This window comes from Sus scrofa, chromosome 14 (assembly GCF_000003025.6).
Source record: "Sus scrofa isolate TJ Tabasco breed Duroc chromosome 14, Sscrofa11.1, whole genome shotgun sequence".
NCBI lineage: Eukaryota > Metazoa > Chordata > Mammalia > Artiodactyla > Suidae > Sus > Sus scrofa.
The window spans coordinates 107,123,438-107,142,311 of NC_010456.5; the positions used below are offsets into that span (position 1 = coordinate 107,123,438).

An 18,874-nucleotide genomic window follows, 5' to 3' on the forward strand; every position below is an offset into this window, starting at 1 on the left:
CTTGCAGGAGCAACCTGGGAAATTCAGAACCACAGCCGCAAAACCTCTTCCTTAACTGGAGCACTTGTGACCCCAAGAAGGGAGAATTATTTACAGTGATGCTGCAGGTGAGTGTTTAAATAGCTCGTGACTTTAATAATTAAGGATAAACCCAAGACCGTGGGTTGCAATGCAGGCAGGCGGGCTGTGGGGCCTCCTCCCGCAGCAGCTGTCTTGAAGAGGAGCCGTATCTTCTGTGAGTGCTCAGGCATGACTAACATTTCTCAGTTCCTGGGGGACCTCGCCCCCTCACACCTGCCAGTGCTGGCTCACTCACGTCCAACATAAAGGCCGCACAAAGGAAAGGCAAAATTGTCCCAAAAGGACTGAGACCACTTTGGCCCAGGCTCATGTGCCTGGCAGCCTGATTTTCAGCAACCTGCTTAAACCCTGGGCTCTCCTGAGTCCCAGCTTTTTCCAGCCACTCGACTTCCTGTCCCTATTGGGATTTTGCTTTCTCTGGAGCCTTATTCATTCTGTCCTGCTTAAAGCAGCCCAGTTCCTACTTCTGCTTGGCTTTTCCATCCAGGTCCCTGGCCTGCTCTCAAGCCCACTGCCTGGGCCACTGGGACAGTCACTCAGATCTCCCAGATCCAGTTTCACCCAGCCTTTCTGACTTCATCCTTAGCTTCCAGATCCTGCTTCTGGTGGGCACTGACTATAAAAAGAACCCAAGCACAGACAAGTCCGCAGTGTGCATGCTACAGCACCCTTGGAAAGACCCCCTTAGAGCAACCTACCCTGAAAATGTTCACACGTTCTCTCCTGTTAATTTGCTATCAGCAACTAAAATCCCAGACCATTATTCAAGATTCGCAGGAAACACTCACTCGCCCAACACTGGATCTGCCCTGACTCAAGACAAACTCTAAATGGAGAAGAGCAATCTGCAAATGCATTGCTTGTTATTTACACATCAGCCAAGGAAAGCACTCATGTGCACAGCCACCAGGTTCCACACACAGAATCCAGGCAAAGAGAGAAACTGTTAGGATTTCCCAGGGTATGTCCTAGTGACCTTTCATACTGGGAAACCAAGCTCAAAGGAGGGCCTGCGGGCAGATGTTAATAATCGATGCGGAAGGCATTATATAAATGAGTAATGAGTTTCCACATCCGGGATCTACAAAGCACCCATTTCTGATACAGGTGCCATGCATGAGCCAGAACATCACCCAGGATGAGTGAAAGTCAGGGTTCAAATGAGGATGAGATTGGCAGAGCCAGGTATAGGTAAAGGTCAATACTCCTGATCACTGGTATGGGTACTCGGGCAGTATTTTTCTGCCACGTTGGGAATCTCAAGTGCCAGAAACAGACCCTTCAGAGATCATTCCTGGGTCTGTCATTACCACACTCCCGACTGCAGGCCCATCACCGGCCTCTCTTTACTTCCTGCCACATGGGTTATGCAATTCAAGAGCGCCCTCACTGCCCCCACACACTCTGTCCCACTAAAACCTTCCTACCTCTGACTGTTTTATATTAAAAAGAAACTAAAAGTATCTAACAAGAGAATATAAACAACCTTTATTGCATCCTTGGTTAAAAAATAAAGGCAGTAATATTAAACAAAACAAAACACTTTCCCACTTCAAAACCTGAAACAAACCTGCCAGGGAAGACAAGAGTCAGCCCCTCTGGGTGTTAATGAGAAAATCAGCTTGAGGGCGGGGCCTGTGTCTACATCATTCACCAATATTTGTTTAACAAATAAAATGAGACTGTGGTTATTAAAACACTTCTCAAACAAATGCTCCAAGGGCAGGCAGGGCTTCACCTCTCCGATGACGAACCTCCCATCCCTGGAGCTAACAGCAGAGCTCTCTTTTGCCTCGTCCACCAAAATGGGCACCTCCAGAACAGCAAGCTACGTTTAGATGGACCTGCCAACAAGGGAATCAGTAAGGGATAGAAACCTCCAGGAAAAGACCAGGATCCAACCACTAAATCATGGTCCCTTCTCTCTTCTGCACTCCTTGACACGTCCCTCTGCTCCCCGGGGGGGGAGTGGTAACCATCGGTGCCCCCACCCCTCCAAGGTGGAGAGGAATGTCCGGGGGCAGAAGAGAAGGCTGTGGGTAGGGGCAGACCAGGAGGAAGGAGACATCAAAGGATTCTTGTTGGGAGCACCAGTGATGAGGAGAGAGCTGGGAGGGCTTCGTGAACATGCAGGCATTTTCACAGCAGTGCACGTGATCAAACCAGCCCCCTGGCTTAGAAATATTCAGTTATAGTCAGTTACACATCCTACTCCAGGGGGTCGGTCAGCTCTACAAACACAGCTTCGCCTGCCAACGTTCTTTTGCCACTGCACGGTCTCCTGTTTGGAAATGCCTCCTTGATTTCTCCAATGATGTCTGTCTCCTTCTCATCCTCAATACAGCAACCAGCATTACTGAATGATTGCCAAGTGTCAGGCACAGATCTAAAGCCTTAGACAGTCCTGTGAAATAGGCACTCTTATTTTCTCCCTTTTACAGGTGAGGCAACTGAGGCCCAGACTAGTAACCTGCCCCCTAGGAAGCAGGAGAGCCAGGATGGGAGCCCAGGCAGCCTGAGTGCAGAGATCACTCTTTTTCTTTTTTCTTTTTTTCCTTTTTTGGCAAGGAACTGAATCAGAGCCACAGATGTGACCTATGCTGCAACTGTGGCAACACTGGATCCTTTAACCCACTGTGCCGGGCAGGGGATCAAACCCTTGCCTCTACAGCACCCCGAACCACTGTGGTTGGATTCTTTTTTTTGTTTTGTTTTTTTTGTCTGTCTTTTTAGGGCCACACCCGGGGCATATGGAGGTTCCCAGGCTAGGGCTGAATCAGAGCTGTAGTCACCAGCCTACGACACAGCCACAGCAACAAGGGATCTGAGCTGCATCTGTGACCTACACCACAGCTCATAGCAACGCCAGATCCTCAACCCACTGAATGAGGCCAGGGATCAAACCTACGTCCTCCCGTATACCAGTCAGACTCTTTTCCGCTGAGCCACGACGGGAACTCCAGACAGATGACATTCTTAATCGCTCTGGTCCCGACCTCACTTCCAGGAGAGAAGAGACAAGCTCCAATATGAGATCTGCTCCCAGCTCAGGCCCATCCAGCCACATGACCTTAAATAAATCGCTTTTCTGTGCCTCATCTGCCTCAACTGTGAAACAAAGCTAATCACAGATGCCTGGTCTAGAAACAGAGACTTTTAGCTCTGTGGTCCAGCATCGCCTAAGAGAATGTCCTGCGATGACGGAACCATTCTTCATTTGTGCTGTCCATATGGCAGCCACTCGCTTCTGTGGCTATGAAGCACTTGAAATGAGGTTAGCGTGATGGAGAAACTGGATTTTAAATTGTATTTCATTTTCATTAATTTAAACAAATACACATGTGGCTAGGGACTACCGTATTGGAAACTCAGCTCTCGTCTATAAATCCCAGGATGGCAGGTGCCATTTCTCTTTGGTCATTGCTGTATTCACAGAGCCCAAGAGAGAACCCAGGCTGTGGTTGGGGCTTAGTAACTATTTGTTGAACAAATCAAAAGCCAATGACTTTTCAGGTGCCCTAATATGACCTCATCGGCACACAAGCACTGATTCTTCAGGTTCCCTGCCCACTGGACAGCGAATCTCAACAGGACAAGGAGCCCAGGCCTCCCAGAGCAGTACTGGAGGGAGCAGCTCTCAAGATGAAGAGCCACGGAGGCAAATCTTCTAAAAGTTCTGCGGAGCTACATCTATCTCCCGGATATCTCTACTTACTAGTCCTGGCACATTAGCTCACAGGTCTGGGAAAACCAAAATAAGTTTTGAAATAGCACTTAAACATTTAAAAAAAAAAAAAAAACTATAAATACAGAATTAGATCTGTAATTCATTTCCTTAGTTAGTCTGAGTCCAATCTTAACTCCTAACACTATGAGGCTGATTAAACAACTACATGACTGTGATCCATTTGGGGGGAACAATACACTAGTGTCAAGGCTGTGGCCCAGAACTGCTATCTCCACTGACTTAATGCATTCAAGACCCCAGCCTCCATAAGTGAGCCAGAGAGTATGCAGCTAGACTCCCAACAAGGGAGACCTCATTCTCAAGGTTTGGGGATTTTGGCAGAGCAACTCACATTTTCATACTTCCTTGATGTACTCTTTCTAAGTGAAAAAAAAATCTAACATTTTTCCATACATTCCCTATGGGCCAAGGACGGTGGCAGATACAGGAGATACAAAGATGGCTATGGTGTTGGTGGTACAGTGGTGAGCACAGCTGCCACCCAAACACGGCTATGGTGCAGCCCTCACAAGGAGCCCCAGTCTAAAAGAGAAAGAGGTGAAAGTTGCCGAGTACTAGCCCTGTGCAAGTCACTGAACTATGATCAGGAGAAAGACATATAAACCAAACACGATCAATTCAGTGTGACACATGCTATAACAGACAAGTGTACAAAATACTGAACTAAAGAGATACCTGGAGGGCCCAGGGGCTGCACGGTGCCTTGCACACAGCAGGCACTGGGTGCAGTGAACTGAATCGAATCTTGACCAGAGGCTCATTTGAAGGCTGAGGAAACCACAGCCCGGACAGGTTAAGTGACTTCTCAAGGTGACCCAGGTAGCTAGCGATGGGGCTGGAGACGGCACCTGGGCCTTGTCACTTACCAGTCCAATAGTCTATGATCCATCTCACAGTGCTTCTTGTCCAACACTACATGGGGAGGGTGGTAGGATCTGCCGGCTGCTTATTTATTAAACTCTCAGAATAAACAATGGATTTATTTTTATATGACTGTATGTTGGAGACACTCTTGAAATCCGAGGACTAGATGTATGCATACCATCGTAGAAACATGCATCCAATCATTCACAAACAATTCTTGGGAACATACTATAGATTGGACACCTGTTTAAAGGCCTGGCTAATGAAATAAAACAAACTTCCGGTCAGATCAGAACACCCGCATATATATCTGCTCTCCCAGAGCCCCACAAAAAGGACAGTAGAGGAATCTGCTTTTTAAAAGAAAAGAGACAATGGCAGACAAGATATGTTAACAGAATTCTGGAAGACAGAGAGCTGACTGTCATGTGGTCGCTGATCCAGGTTTCTGCTTCATCAGCTCTGTTGAGTCCAAGTAGAGGAGAAAACCACAGAACAAATGGTGACTTATGCCACAGAAACAGGAGAAGGCTCAGGAACAGGAGGCACCAAAGGCCTGTGAGGGGAGAAGCAGGAGGGGACTGGGAAGAAGGGAGCCCGCTGAAAGTCAGTGCAAGGAGCGATGAGACCCCAAGGTCCCTCCTGCCATCTGCTCAGTCTGGGGACCTCCCTCCCTCAGCCACAAGAGGTGGAGGGTCACTGTTTAGGCAAATTACACCAGAGACTCTGGATTCAGACACAGTGAGGGAGGTGGGGAAAGAGGGGGGCAACGTTACGGAGGCAGACAGACTGAGTGAAAGTCTGCATACCAAACAGGGTATCCAGCCTCCCTGCCCATCAAGGCTCCCAGAAGGAGCCAGAAACAGGCTGTTACACCCCCAGGCAAACTCCTCTCCAGGAAAACCCAACATTCCCAGGGAAAAGATGTATAGGCACTGACATCTAGGTGTTCCCAGTAGAGAAGAGGGAGGCTCTCTACTGAATCACCCGACACTGAAGGTCACAGCCCCTTCCTTGCCCAATGCAGATGCCCAATCAGCATTTTGGTCTCCACTCTTAAAATATAAACAGACAGTCAAGGATCAGCATACATGGAAGGATGGTTCCAATGGAAAATACAGTAACAGAAGCAGAAAAAGGACTGCGAGGAAACAAAGACAAAGAAGGGGACTCAGAAAGACACCAAAAGCAAAACGAAACAAATATAAGTGAATTTATTCCACCCATGAAACAAGAACAAGATGTTATTCAGAAAAAGCAAGGAGGAAGAAAGGAAGGAAGGGAGGAAGGAAGAGAGAAAAGTGAACCTTCCAAGAACTAAGAAATTCTAGAAAGTAAAACATGCAAAAATGTTGCATGCAAAACCATGATAGCCTAAGAAAACATTCAAAAGGCCTATAAAGGATAAAGCTGAAGATACATCTCAAAAAGCAAAATGGAAAACAAGAAATAGAAGATTCTAAAATTGCAAACTTGACCCAGGACGTCCAACATTCAATAACAGGAGTTCCAAAGACAAAACACACACAAAAAAAAAGAGGAGAAAAGGACATTAACAGAGAAAAATATACGAAAATGTCCCCAAGTTGAAGAAGCTTAAAAGAGCTCACCAAGGACCCAGTGTCACAATTTTTAAAGCAAAAACAGTCCAAATACAGGGAAAGAGAGAGAATCCTAAAACTTTCAGCAAGAAAAAAGCAGGTTGGAGTTCCCGCTGTGATGCAGTGGGTTAATGATCTGGCTCGTCTCTGTGGAGGGGCGCCAGTTTGATCCCCGGCCTCACTCAGTGGGTTATAGATCCGGTGTTGCAGCTGCAGCACAGGTCAGAGCTGCAGCTGGGATTTGATCCCTGGCCCAGGAACTTTCCATATGCTGCAGGTGTGGCCAAGAAAGAAAGAAAAGAAAAAAGCAGGTTACTCATAAATGATCAAGAATCAGAATGCCATCCAAATGATGACATCAGTATTGGAACTTGGGAAACAGTGGAGCAATGTCTTCAAAATTCCAGGGGAAAATGCTTTCAACCTAAAATTCTAAACAAATCGAACCACCAATCAAGTGTGAATGTAGAAAATAAAAACAATTCAAACATGCAAGTTTGAGGTGATCAACTTGCCCAACCCTCCCTTGGAAACTCCTAAGAAATAAATCAAGAAACAAGACAAAGAGCATCTAAGCTAGAACAAGGTGAGGGAATCCCCAGGAAGAGTCATGCCCAGGCCTAGAGGTCACTCAGCCCAGCATAGAGGAGGGGGAAGAAGGGAAATCCATCCATCCAAGGGAAAAAAAAAAAAAAACTGTAGTAAAATAAGAAGGAACATGTGTTATAAAAGAGATATTTTTTTAAAATGCTATCCAAAACTCTGGGAATTAGTCATAAGTACAAAGGAAACAATAGAGAAAAAAGCAATTATTAACACTAAAAAACAAAAAAAAAACAAAAAGACGTACAAGAAAGGAAATGTTATTATAGGACAACTATAAGTCTCAGCCATGAACGCCATTTACACAATCAAAATAATATAAGTATTGATGATCAATGTAACCACAACTGTGACACAACCACACTGGGAGCACATGAAGGAAGGGAAGTAAGTGGGAGGGGTGGGGGGAGGAGGGAAGAGGGGAATACGGACTCTTCTAATCCACAGCAGGACAACAGCAGTATCAGGAACAACAGCTAAAAGGGTTGGAAGTGCCTGTAGCAAGGCAGGATAACAGCCCCTCAAAGATGAAGATGCTCATATCCTAATCCCCGCATCCATAAACAGGGTACATGGCAGAGGGGAATAAAGGTTGTAAATGGAATTCAGGGTGCTATCCCAATGAAATGAAGACAGGAAGATTTTCCTAAATTACCAGGGGGAGCCCAAAGTAATCACAAGCGTCCTTAAAAGTGGAAGAGGGAAGGAGGAGAAGGGCGTGGGAAGATATGATGATGCTGAACGCCAGTGATGCCTGGGAGGACGCAACCTGCCCCTGCTGGCTTGGAAGATGCTGGGAGGGGCCACGGGCCAAGGAATGCAGGCAAGATGCAAGGAAGAGAAGGCAGCCCTTAAGACCCTTCCCAGACTTCTAACCCACACACAACTGTAATAGAAATTTCTGTTGCTTGAAGCCACTACATCGGCGGTGATGTGTTACTACAGCAACAGAAAATCATGTTCAATGACTAACCCCGAGGAGTGGAGCCCCAGGATGAGGGGGAGTGACAAAGCCTTCCTTATAAGCCTCGCAGTGTTATTTGACTTCAAAAACTAGATGTATATAGTTTATATAAATAACTTTGATACAAACTTAAATTTCATTTTCAAAGGGATGGAACACAAATTCTGCCTTGCCGGATCTCACAATCTGGTAAAGAAGACAGACAGGGAACTAGCTATTGCTGAAGAAAGCACCTCTTGGAGATGTGAGAGGTGACTGAAAGAGTAGGAGTCAGCCAGCCAAAGAAGAAACAGGCCTTCTGGTGAGGGAACAAAGACCAGGGGGCAGGTGGAAGAGATCTGAACAACTGGGACATCACTAGGTCTGACAGAGCCAGCAGGAGAGGCTGGGTGGGCCATTCCCAACACCATGAGTTTTGAAGCCTGCCCCGCCCCTGGCTTCCCTGGCTGGGGTTCAGGACCTGTTATATATATTTGGGGCGGGTATGGAGACGTGAAGACCCAAGACAACCACAACTGTACAGACAATTGTACTCAACAGTAGCGTATTGTATTTATTTATTTATTTATTTTTATTTTTGTCTTTTGGGGGCCACGCCCGCTGCCTATGGAGGTTCCCAGGCTAGGAGTCGAATCAGAGCTACAGCTGCTGGCCTACACCACAGCCGCAGCAACGCCAGATCTGAGCCAAGTCTGCTGCGACCTACACCACAGCTCATGGCAACGTCAGATCTTTAACCCAGGGATCTGAGCAAGGCCAGGGATTGAACCTGTGTCCTCATGGATCCTAGTCAGGTTCATTAACCACTGAGGCATGACCAGAACTTTAAGAGTAGTGCATTTTAAATACTTTTATACCAAAACCAGCACAGAGGTATCACACAATACGAAACTCACATGAATTTTTTAACACTAGAGACTTCAAGGCGACCTCTTGTTTGAGAGGCCCACTAAACTATCCGCTGACCACTGAGCATCAAGATTCAATCACCTCTATAATTAATAAGAGTCAGAAGAAAGTTTAAAGTGCTACAACATGCATCCATCAAAGCAACTGGGACTTCACACCAGCAACTTGTCACTGGCTGCCTACCCTCCCTGTGTCACCATAAGATGCCTCTTGGGTCCCAACAATAATAGGAAAGTTGAGAAGCATCTCATTCTTTTTCAAGGGGTCTTGGTTCTGTGACAGCCTGGAGGGTTAGCTCAGCCTGGGGAGAGAAAGAAAATTTTTCCTAGATGTCCTCCCTTGGCCATAAGCCTGCCCATCTCCTCCCCCCCACTGTAAGCATGACCAGAATCACTGATAAAACCCCAGCTCCACCATCAGCACCCACCCCCCTGCCCCCTAGAGTACAGGCCTCTGTTAAAGAATACATTGCAGATACTCTTTCCATGGAAGGAAGTCAAGAAATAGGACACATCTCTTGGCAGAGGGTGCCCCTTGTGTCCACAATACAAGGGTGGAAACTTTTTCTATTGTTGTAGCTGTTTTTATTATAAAAACAATAATATCCACATGACAGTGGGCTGGGAATTTTTTTTTTTTTTCTATAAAGAGCCACTACTGACCACAGAAGAGTAACAAGAGACAAAAAGAAATCAATGGAAGGCCACACAGAAGTTAAAAAGCAATTTAATTGTTTGTTTTTTGTGTAAAATACACAGATACACATTCAAAGAAGTGACCTCAACTGATTTCAAATTAAGAACAGAGAGGATGCAAGTTTAGTAACACAATAAATAAATCAAAATACACTTCAGAGCTATGTTATTGACAGGAAATAAAGGATGGGGGAGGAAGGCAAAGAAAAAGATACACTAGGAGGAGAAAAAAAAAATGTACAGAGGGCAATGTGGGAAAAGAAGGATGAGAAGACAGCAAGATACAGGCACAGACAGACACACATATGTAACCATACACAAAAAGAGCGAACAACTAAAGGAGCCACAGAGACACCTCCCAGGCCAAAGTAAATTACACTGTACATGGCCAGCTGTTGGCTTGGGCTATAGACTTCAAAGTGTCATCACCTTTTATCTTTGCCTCTGACCGGTTACTAAGCTGATTAACCACTGTTCACAGCTCTTTAGCTGCTCCTTGAAACATTCTGAGGCTTAGCTCAGGTGGCAGACCAGAAGCTCCCTCCAGATGAGATACATACAGTTCAGTAACTCAGTCGTCTCCAAGCATCTGCTCTGAAAGGAGAGTACATGAAACACTATCACAGAAAACACTATTTCCTATAATGTACAAAGCACCAACCAGAGTCAAAGGAGAAAATGCTGCTTGAGTTGAAAAGAAATTCTGTGGAAAACTTGTTTAAATTGTGCATTCATTCCAAAAACAAAAAGTGGAACTTCAGCAGCACTGGTTCCCACCTCTGCATTCTCCAGCATCACGCCTGACTTTGCAGATGTTCAAGTTCTTTCTGCCTGCCCCACTGGTTCCAGAGCCCTGAGTTGGCCCTGAAGCTGAAGCAGCCTCCACCACACACTCTCTAAGGGTCAACAGAGATCCCAAGAGACTCCAAGTCAATCCCAGTCCTAGATGGGCTCTGTCCACCCACCTCAACTCCTGTCTAAGCCAAGCCTCTCCTCGCTTACTTCACTGTAAGGGCTGAAAACATGTTTGTTCACAGCTGATAGAGCCTCCTCCTTCCAGCTCCATCCCCTTTTTCCTCCAAGCCTGGAGTCTGTGTTTTCCCCTTGCTCACCTGACCTGCCCCCAACCTTCCACCTGGTCTGTTTCCCCAACTTCTCCCTTTTTCTGCCTCTAGTTTCTCCCTGCTTTCCTCCACCTCATCTGAATATCATCCCTAGCAGAGGAAGAGGGGCTTAAGAGAATTATCTAGAACACAAGACCTAGAATCTATCCACCTGGGTTTCTGCCTGGATCTGCATGTTGGTAGCTGTGTGACCTTGGACAAACGGCCAAGCCAACCAACCCTTCAAACTCCTCAGTGAGGGGGGTCAAACCTGGCAATCACAGAGGTCTCTTTCAACTCTCAGGTTCTAAAGATCTAAACATTCACCTATACAGCCATAAATACAGCAGTGAGTGAAACATACACAGGAAGAGAGAATGAATTACAGAAACTCTCTTTCCTCAGCATTCTGTCATTCCACCTAGTCTTCCCAACCAACCACCTACGCTGAGGGGCTGTGCCTCTCACTCTGGGCTGTTCTAGCTCTAAATCATTTAGATATGGTAAAACCTAGCGAATCACGCTAATCAAGGCACAGATGAATCTGAATCCAACAGAAGCCTGAGTCTTGGAATGCTTCTTTTGTGCCATCAAGCAATACTGTGAATTTAACATCAGCTTAGCAGACAGGAAAGGAATCTAGAAGTGCCATCGCAAACTGTACTTGTGAATTTAAGAACAGTAATGCTGTCAGTAAACAATCTTCTCCAAAGCCGTCCACTTGCCCAAAGAGGACCCATCCCCAGAGAGCAGAAGGCGCTAGCCAAAAGCCCCAAGGATGGTGCCTGGGATCAAAGCCAGCTGTCCTGCTTCTGGTCCAGAGCACCTCCACCAAAGCTTTTTGAAACCACCCGTTTCCTTTTTCAGAGAGAGAGAGAGATTCAATCCCAAATTCCCAGTGAGTGTGTCCTCTATGGGAAAATCTATTTCCAAGTCCCAGGAAAGGTCCTGAGCTAGGTTTGGATGACCTGATGATTACTAATGCTGCCTAACACAAGCTTCCCTTCCTGAACCCTGCCCATTCATTCTCTGCAAAGAAAACCCCAGACTCTGCTATCTATATATGGAACTCTATTTTGGAGAAAGGAGAGCCAAACAGGTCTCTATGTTCTGCCAGGAAGAAGTATCTGCTCCTCCTTTCCCATAACTCCTACCTCACCTCCCAACATTCCCAGTACCTTCTGGAAAAGTTCACAGAAACTCTCCAACTAGAATAAAACAAAGCAGGTAAGAGGAGAAAAGAGCCAAGAGGAGGTGAGTGTCAAAGGGATGGCTAACAATACCCTCCTAGCTCTTCACCCTAGGGGCTGGAAAGCATTTATTTTCAGTTGCTAATACCCTGCCAGGAAGTCAGGGAGTAAGTTCAACTCAGCGCCCTCCAGCAGAGAAATGAGCTCCCTGCAACCTCTGGAGAACTAACCCTTTCCTAACCAGCCACACTAACAGTGCCCAGGGCAGAGGTACCAAACAGACCAAACCTTCCAGGCCCTCCTCTAAGGCCAAGAGCCTGAAACACCAGGGCTTGGATGGCAAGGAGCTATTTAAGGCAGCCTCAAGAGGGTGGAGTAGAAAAACTGATGGCAGCATCCTCCTCTATCCCTCCCTCACAGCATGCGCAAACACACACACACACACACACACACACACACACACATACACACATACACACACCCTCTCTCGCTTTGTAGACACCCATCTAGCTCACCTACTCCTTCCTGTAGGGCTGGAGATCTGGAGTCCCCAAATGTCCAGCATGTGTTTTCTGTCGTTGAGGCTGCCCTCCACATCTGCTGATCACCCTATGCTTAATCCACCCCCTTCTCAATCACCGCCAAGCCATCTTTTCAATCAAAAACACAAAACTGAATCTATGGGAGCTCAAAAACCAAAAAGGGGTGTGGAAACAGACAAGCCCTCCCTGGCCTTAGGGGGTGGGGGTTAATGTAAAAATCCTAACATGCCAGACAGATTCCATGATATCTCTAAATGAACCTCCCTCCTATCAACGGTGAAATCAATTAGGGCAATTTCAGCAGGTCCGCCCTGTGACAAGAGGGACGACCCAGCGCTCAGTTTAAAACAAAAATCCAAAGGCTCAGCCAGAACATGCCGGGAAAATCCTGGGTCTGGATGAAACGAGCCCCGCTCAGTGTGATCCTTTCCGCTTTTCTGTAGCAATGTAAAAGCGTAATAAATTCTGTCTGCCCGAAGAAAGCATGCACTGGTGAATTTCAAAGCCATCTTACGACAGCGGATGCACGGGGATGCAGATTTCAACAGCACATACTCCCAAGAAAAAAACGTAATGACTTCAAGCCTTTTCCCTCCTCTATCTTGAATGGCGCTAACGCTTATGAAGGAAGCCTCCTCGGAAAGCAACCAGAAGAGATCTGGGGATGCCCTGGGAATTAAGAGAAAGGAGTTGCTTTCTGTCCATTTCAGAGCTGGCTAGCAAGATGCTGCCTGTCACTCTGGGGGATGAAGGAGCATGGGCGGATGAGCAGGCACCGGCGTCCCCGGACACGGCGACACACACACACACTCATTCTGACGGGTCCTAGGCCAGACACTAGTCCTTGGGCCCCTCCCGCCGCCCTCTCTCCCACAGGGATGCTGATGAATGAACACACCTGAGATGGCTCCATTCTGCCGCTCACTCCCTCCTTCCTCCTCTGGCTGTTGCAGAGGAGCCCCTCCTCGGTAGTTTCACTTTACAGCGCAAACCCACCCGAGCTTTGATGTCTCCTCCACCCACCCATATTGTAGCCAGCCTGAAGACGGCGGACGTTCTCTCCTAGCAGAGGCCATGATCTCACATACCCACACCTACCAAAAAAAAAAAAAAAAAAAAAATCCCCGGAATCCCTCAGAACCTCTGCATCCTGGAGAACTTTCCTTTAAAGACTGGGGATCCACCTAGCAGGAAGGAAGGAGGGTTCGGCAGAGGAGGGCTACGGTTTTCCCTCTAACTACGGGGGATGCTCTGGGGGAGGGGGTCCCCCAAATCCTTCCAACAGCTGGCCCTTTAAACGCGCCTCCTCCGAGCGCGGAACAAAGGCGCCGCCCGCGGGGGCCGGGCCGGCGCACGCCCACGGCGCTGGCGCTGCAGATCAGGCGAGCTCGGGCTGAGGGACTGCTGGCGCGGGCTTACCTTGCGGGTCTCCGGGCGGGCGGGCTGGCTGCGCGCGTCCTGCCCCACTCGCACTACACGCTGCAGTTGGCCCCGCTCTGTTTTTCTGGGACTCGAGGCTGACTTCACCGACACTCCGCGACCGGCCAATGGGCTGCGGCGGCCGCCCCCTCATTAGCATGCGTCTGGAACTGTCCACTCCCGCGGCGCCTGGGCGGCGGGCGGTGGTAGGAGGCGGGGCCAGGCCTGGCCGTGACAGGAAGGGGCGTGTGCGCCAATGAGAGGTGAGAAAGCGCCGCACCGCCCAGCCCCGCGACATTGTGAGCCCTGGGCGCGGGCCCGCGGATCTCCAGCCGATAACGTGCACGCGGTCCCAGTAACCCTTTCCGTCCTGGCCGGCTTCAAGCTGGGCGGGAGGCAGGCGGGACACTCCCTCTGGTCCTACACAGGGGTCGCCCACGGGAAACTGGGAAGGAATCTTAGACAAAAAAACAGCTAACCTGTCTTGAGTGCATATAACTTCTTAACCCCGTGTCCCAGTTTGCGTATCTTTAAAATGATATAGTAGGAGTTCCCATCGTGGCGCAGTGGTTAACGAATCCCACTAGGAACCATGAGGTTGTGGGTTCAATCCCTGGCCTTGCTCAGTGGGTTAAGGATCTGGCGTTGCCGGGAGCTGTGGTGTAGGTTGCAGACGCGGCTGGGATCCCGCGTTGCAGTGGCTCTGATTAGACCCCTAGCCTGGGAATCTCCATATGCCGCTGGAGCGGCACTAGAAAGAGGCAAAACGACAAAAAAATAAAAATAAAATGGTATAGTAACAGTACCAATTTTGTAGGATATAGAGAAGATTAATATTGTTCAAGTGTGTAAAGCGTTTTGATCAGTGTCTGGCCGTCATGCTTCATAAATGTTTGCTGCTATCGTTATTATACTGTATACCACCCAGTATACTTACTTAATGATTCCTAGCTTTTCTCTCATTTAATCCTCATTGTTTTATGAGTCGCCATTACTAGTTCATATTTTTCAAGTGGTAAAAGAAATCTTGCCACTTGCAAAAACATGAATGGAATTTGAAGGCATTTAGGCTAAGTGAAATAAGTCTGACAGAGAAAGACAAATACCAAATTATCTCATTTATATGTAAAATCTATTAACAACAACCACCACCACCAGGCTCATAAAGAGAAAAGAGGTAGGAGGGTATAGGAGAGGGGCAAGCAAAATGTGAGAAGGATTCAAGAGGTATAAACTTCCAGTTATAAAATAAATGTCATGGGGGATGTGATATACCGCATGACAACTATAGTTAATAACTGTATTGTAAATCTGGAAGTTGCTAAGAAAGAAAATCTTCAAAGTTCTCATCACCAGAAAGAAAATTCTGTCACCATGTTCAGTGATGAATGTTAATTAGAATTATTGTGGTGATCATTTTGCAATAAATACGAATACCAAACCATTATGCTGTATACTAATATAATGCTGTATCTTTTTTTTTTTTTTTTTTTTTTTTTTTTTGGTTGCTATTTCTTGAGCCGCTCCCACGGCATATGGAGATTCCCAGGCAAGGGGTCTAATTGGAGCTGTAGCCACCAGCCTACGCCAGAGCCACAGCAACGCGGGATCCCAGCCGCGTCTGCAACCTACACCACAGCTCACGGCAACGCCGGATCGTTAACCCACTGAGCAAGGGCAGGGACCAAACCCGCAACCTCATGGTTCCTAGTCGGATTCGTTAACCACTGCGCCACGACGGGAACTCCTAATGCTGTATCTTAACTATACTTCATTTAAAAACGTCTAAAATGTCATTGGTATGTAATGTATAACATGGCGACTATAGTTAATACTGAAATGTATGTGTATTTGAAAGTTGCTAAGAGAGTAAATCTTAAATGTTCTCATCACAAGAAAAAATATATATATTTTTCAAGTGGGAAAACTGAAATGGTTTAAGTGGCTTGGTCAAGGTCACACAAAACCTGGCGTAATTAGCATTTGAACCCAGACTTTGAGATTTCATTCAGGCACCACGTTAAATAAGCAGCTCCATAGCAGGCATATGCTAGGTCCAGAGGTTATGAAGAAAATAACAATCAAGACCCCTCCCCTCAGGAAGCTTCCACTTTAGTGAAGGAGACAGAGAAAAAAACAAGCAAACAAATTTTTAAAAGACCAGGAGTTCTCATTATGACTCAACAAGTTAAGAACAGGGCTAGTATCCATGAAGATGTGGGTTCCATCCCTGGCTTTGCTCAGTGGGCTGGCAATCTGGCATTGCTGCAAGCTCAGGGTGGGTCCAAGATGCCAATTGGATCTGGTGTGGTTGTGGTGCAGGGCAGCAGCCGCAGCTCCTACTTCAACCCCTAGCCTTGGAACTTCCATACAACCCACCCCCCCACCCCCATCCCCACCCCCACCCCCACCCCCACCCCCACCCCCGTTGCGGTGGTAAAAAGCGTTTTGATCACACACACACACACACACACACACACACACACACACGATCACCTACAATGTAAAGAGTAGAGTAAATAGAACCAAACAGTGGAGAGAAATATACTTTGCCTGATGGGTTCACAGCTAACCACTATACCATACTGACCATCTCCATTCCGCTCAGTGTTACAAAAAGGAAACAGGGCACTCAGAGAGGGGAAACTGCTTGCCCAAGCTCAGGGCTGACAAGTACTTGGCCTGGAACTTGCTCCCTCCACACCTAGTTTCCCACATCCCTGGGGCACCCCTGAATGCAGAGCAATCAACCCTTGGGCTGAATGCTGATTTTTGTCAGCTGCCCTTGGCCAGAATCTTCAGCTATAGCACATTCCCAGTTAATAGGCTGTGTGTGCAAGAGAAAGAAAGGCTTTGATGATGGCATAGGATGATGGGAAACACATCTGCTAAGGTTCTTGGATGTCAAGGAACAGAGACAAGTCTTTGCTGAGTCCCTGCTGTCCTTTGCTGTGTAAAGAAAAAAAAAAAATAGAAGTCTCCTAGCTGCCTCAGAGCTTATTCTACAACTGAAGAGACAAGAAACCAAGAAACAACTACCCAGTCTAGGGAGTCCCCAGCCTAAGCCCTCCCAAATTGCACCTCATCCTGCTATTTTGCAAAAAACGCTAGACTAGGCTCTCTTACTCCATGATCTAGATGAGACCGTTCCTCCTGGGCCTGTCAAGTAATAAGATGGCTAATACACTCATCGCTCATTTTCTGTGGGGGATTTGTTCCTAAAGTCTCAGTGCATCCCCAAATCTGAGGATGCTCAAGTCCCTTATTTAAAATGAATACAGTCAGCCCTCTGTATTGGTTCATTTCACATCCTCGGATTCCACCAACTCCGAATCAAATTTGATCACATTTGATTTGGTTGAATCTGCAGATGTGAACCCTGCATATATGGAGGGCTAACCTCATGACTAGCCTGCTATGCACTATAATGTATTTATGCTAAGAGCTTTACATGCATTAAATCACTGATGCCACACAGCAACCCCAGGAGGGAATGCTATTTGAGTTTATCTACAGAGAAGGAAAATAAGACTAGAAAAACTAAGTAAATTGCCTACCCAGCAAATTCAGGGTTACACCACTTAGAATAGCAAAAAAAATAAAATAAAATAAAATAAATCAGAACAAGCCAAATGTTCAGTTACAGTGGATTGGTTAAGAAAATTATTGTACAACCACATGACAGAATATCATACAGCCATGAAAAACGAAAAGGCTTAGTGAGTCATTAACACACAAAAATGCTTACACTGTATCACTGGATGGAAAAGTAGGTTGAAAACTAGTTTTATACTGCAATCCCACTAGAACTATTTCTTGTGAGATTATCAGTAGTTTTTTCTCAATATATTTTTCAGATTTTTTTCTTCATAAACATCTATCAAATTGTTCAATGAAAATAAAACAAAATAATCTTAAAATGAAAAATCAGACTCTACCTGTGGAGATTCCATCTCCAGGCAAGGTCACCCCTGTAAGTGGGAAACTGCCTGGGGGAATCTTTAATGAGCCCTTGCCTTCCTCTGCTGGTTCCAAGTCTGTAGGTTAGGAGGGTTTGGGAGATAAATGGGAAAATGCTGGAAGGACAAGAGGAAAGGAGAGAAGGGAAGCCAAAGAGAAGAAAAATGCTGCTGTCTTTCAAGATTCATCATCTCCAGTCTCCTCCAAGAACTGTTCAGAATCTTGGTCCAATAAACTTTTAACACAGAAAGTGACCCAAAAAATCATCAAGGGTGCTCATGTCAATTCTCTGTTGTCTCTAGACATTCACTGATTCATCTGAGTAGCAGACCCTGTGCCAGGAGCTGGAGAGACCTGACTCCCTGCCTCCCCAAGGTAACTCCTAGGGATGCAGAGGCCCAGGGATGTCCAGCTTCACAGAGGTGCTAAGAAGGGCCCCACACTTGGTTTATTGCTTTGCTCTTGCCATGTCGAAAGTCTTCATTTTGAACAAGAAACCCCACATTTTTATTATGTACCAAGCCCTATAAATTATGTGGCCTGTCCTGGGGAGGAGAAATACCAAGGCCTTATTAGTATATCAGTGACTGAGCCTGGAGTAAAGCTCGGGGCTTTCCACTCTTATCCTAACCATTCTCTTATATCATATGGTCTCATTCCTGGTTCCCCAGGGAAATGTGAGCAGTCCCTGCTTTCCAGCCCTACAGCACTTCATTTATTCCTTTCTCGTGGTAAATTCTCGTGGAATTTACCATATTTGGCATGAACTCATAGATGTATGTGGGTAGTCTTATTCCTCGTCCCCGCTCCTCACCAGATCGTAAATTCCATGAGGTCCTGGCTTGTGTCTGCTCATCTCAAACAGTGCTTAGCGCTGTGCTTTACGCACTGTTAAAAATGTGCTTACATTTAATTTAATCTTATTAGTAACTCCTCATTTTCTTTTCATGTGCATCAGATTACTCCCAGCAGTCCTTCCGCTGTTGGAAAGAAATAAAAATATCAGGCGGGAGGGTCAAACACACAAACCAGGGTCATAAACATGCTGTAGGAAGCATCCCCCAAGCAGGCCATAAGTGAGGCATTGAGAGAGGAACAAGCAGGATTTTGTGGAGTGCAGCCCGGAGTTGTCAGTCTGTCCTCCGTCTTCAGGGTCACATACCCTAAGGGAGGGGTAAAGAAGGTGATCTAGAGA

At 46.6% G+C, this 18,874-nt stretch overlaps 1 protein-coding gene across 36 annotated transcripts in view; it reads right to left on the bottom strand.

Moving 5' to 3' along the window:
* SORBS1 (sorbin and SH3 domain containing 1) overlaps positions 1-14,032 on the bottom strand; it is a 241,706-nt gene extending 227,674 nt beyond the window's left edge. For all 36 annotated transcript variants that reach the window (XM_005671335.3, XM_005671334.3, XM_021074170.1 and 33 more), the window contains exon 1: positions 13,720-14,032. In XM_005671335.3, coding sequence (XP_005671392.2) covers positions 13,720-14,017 — 298 coding nt within the window. In that variant the 5' untranslated portion in view covers positions 14,018-14,032. The remainder of the gene's footprint in view (positions 1-13,719) is intronic.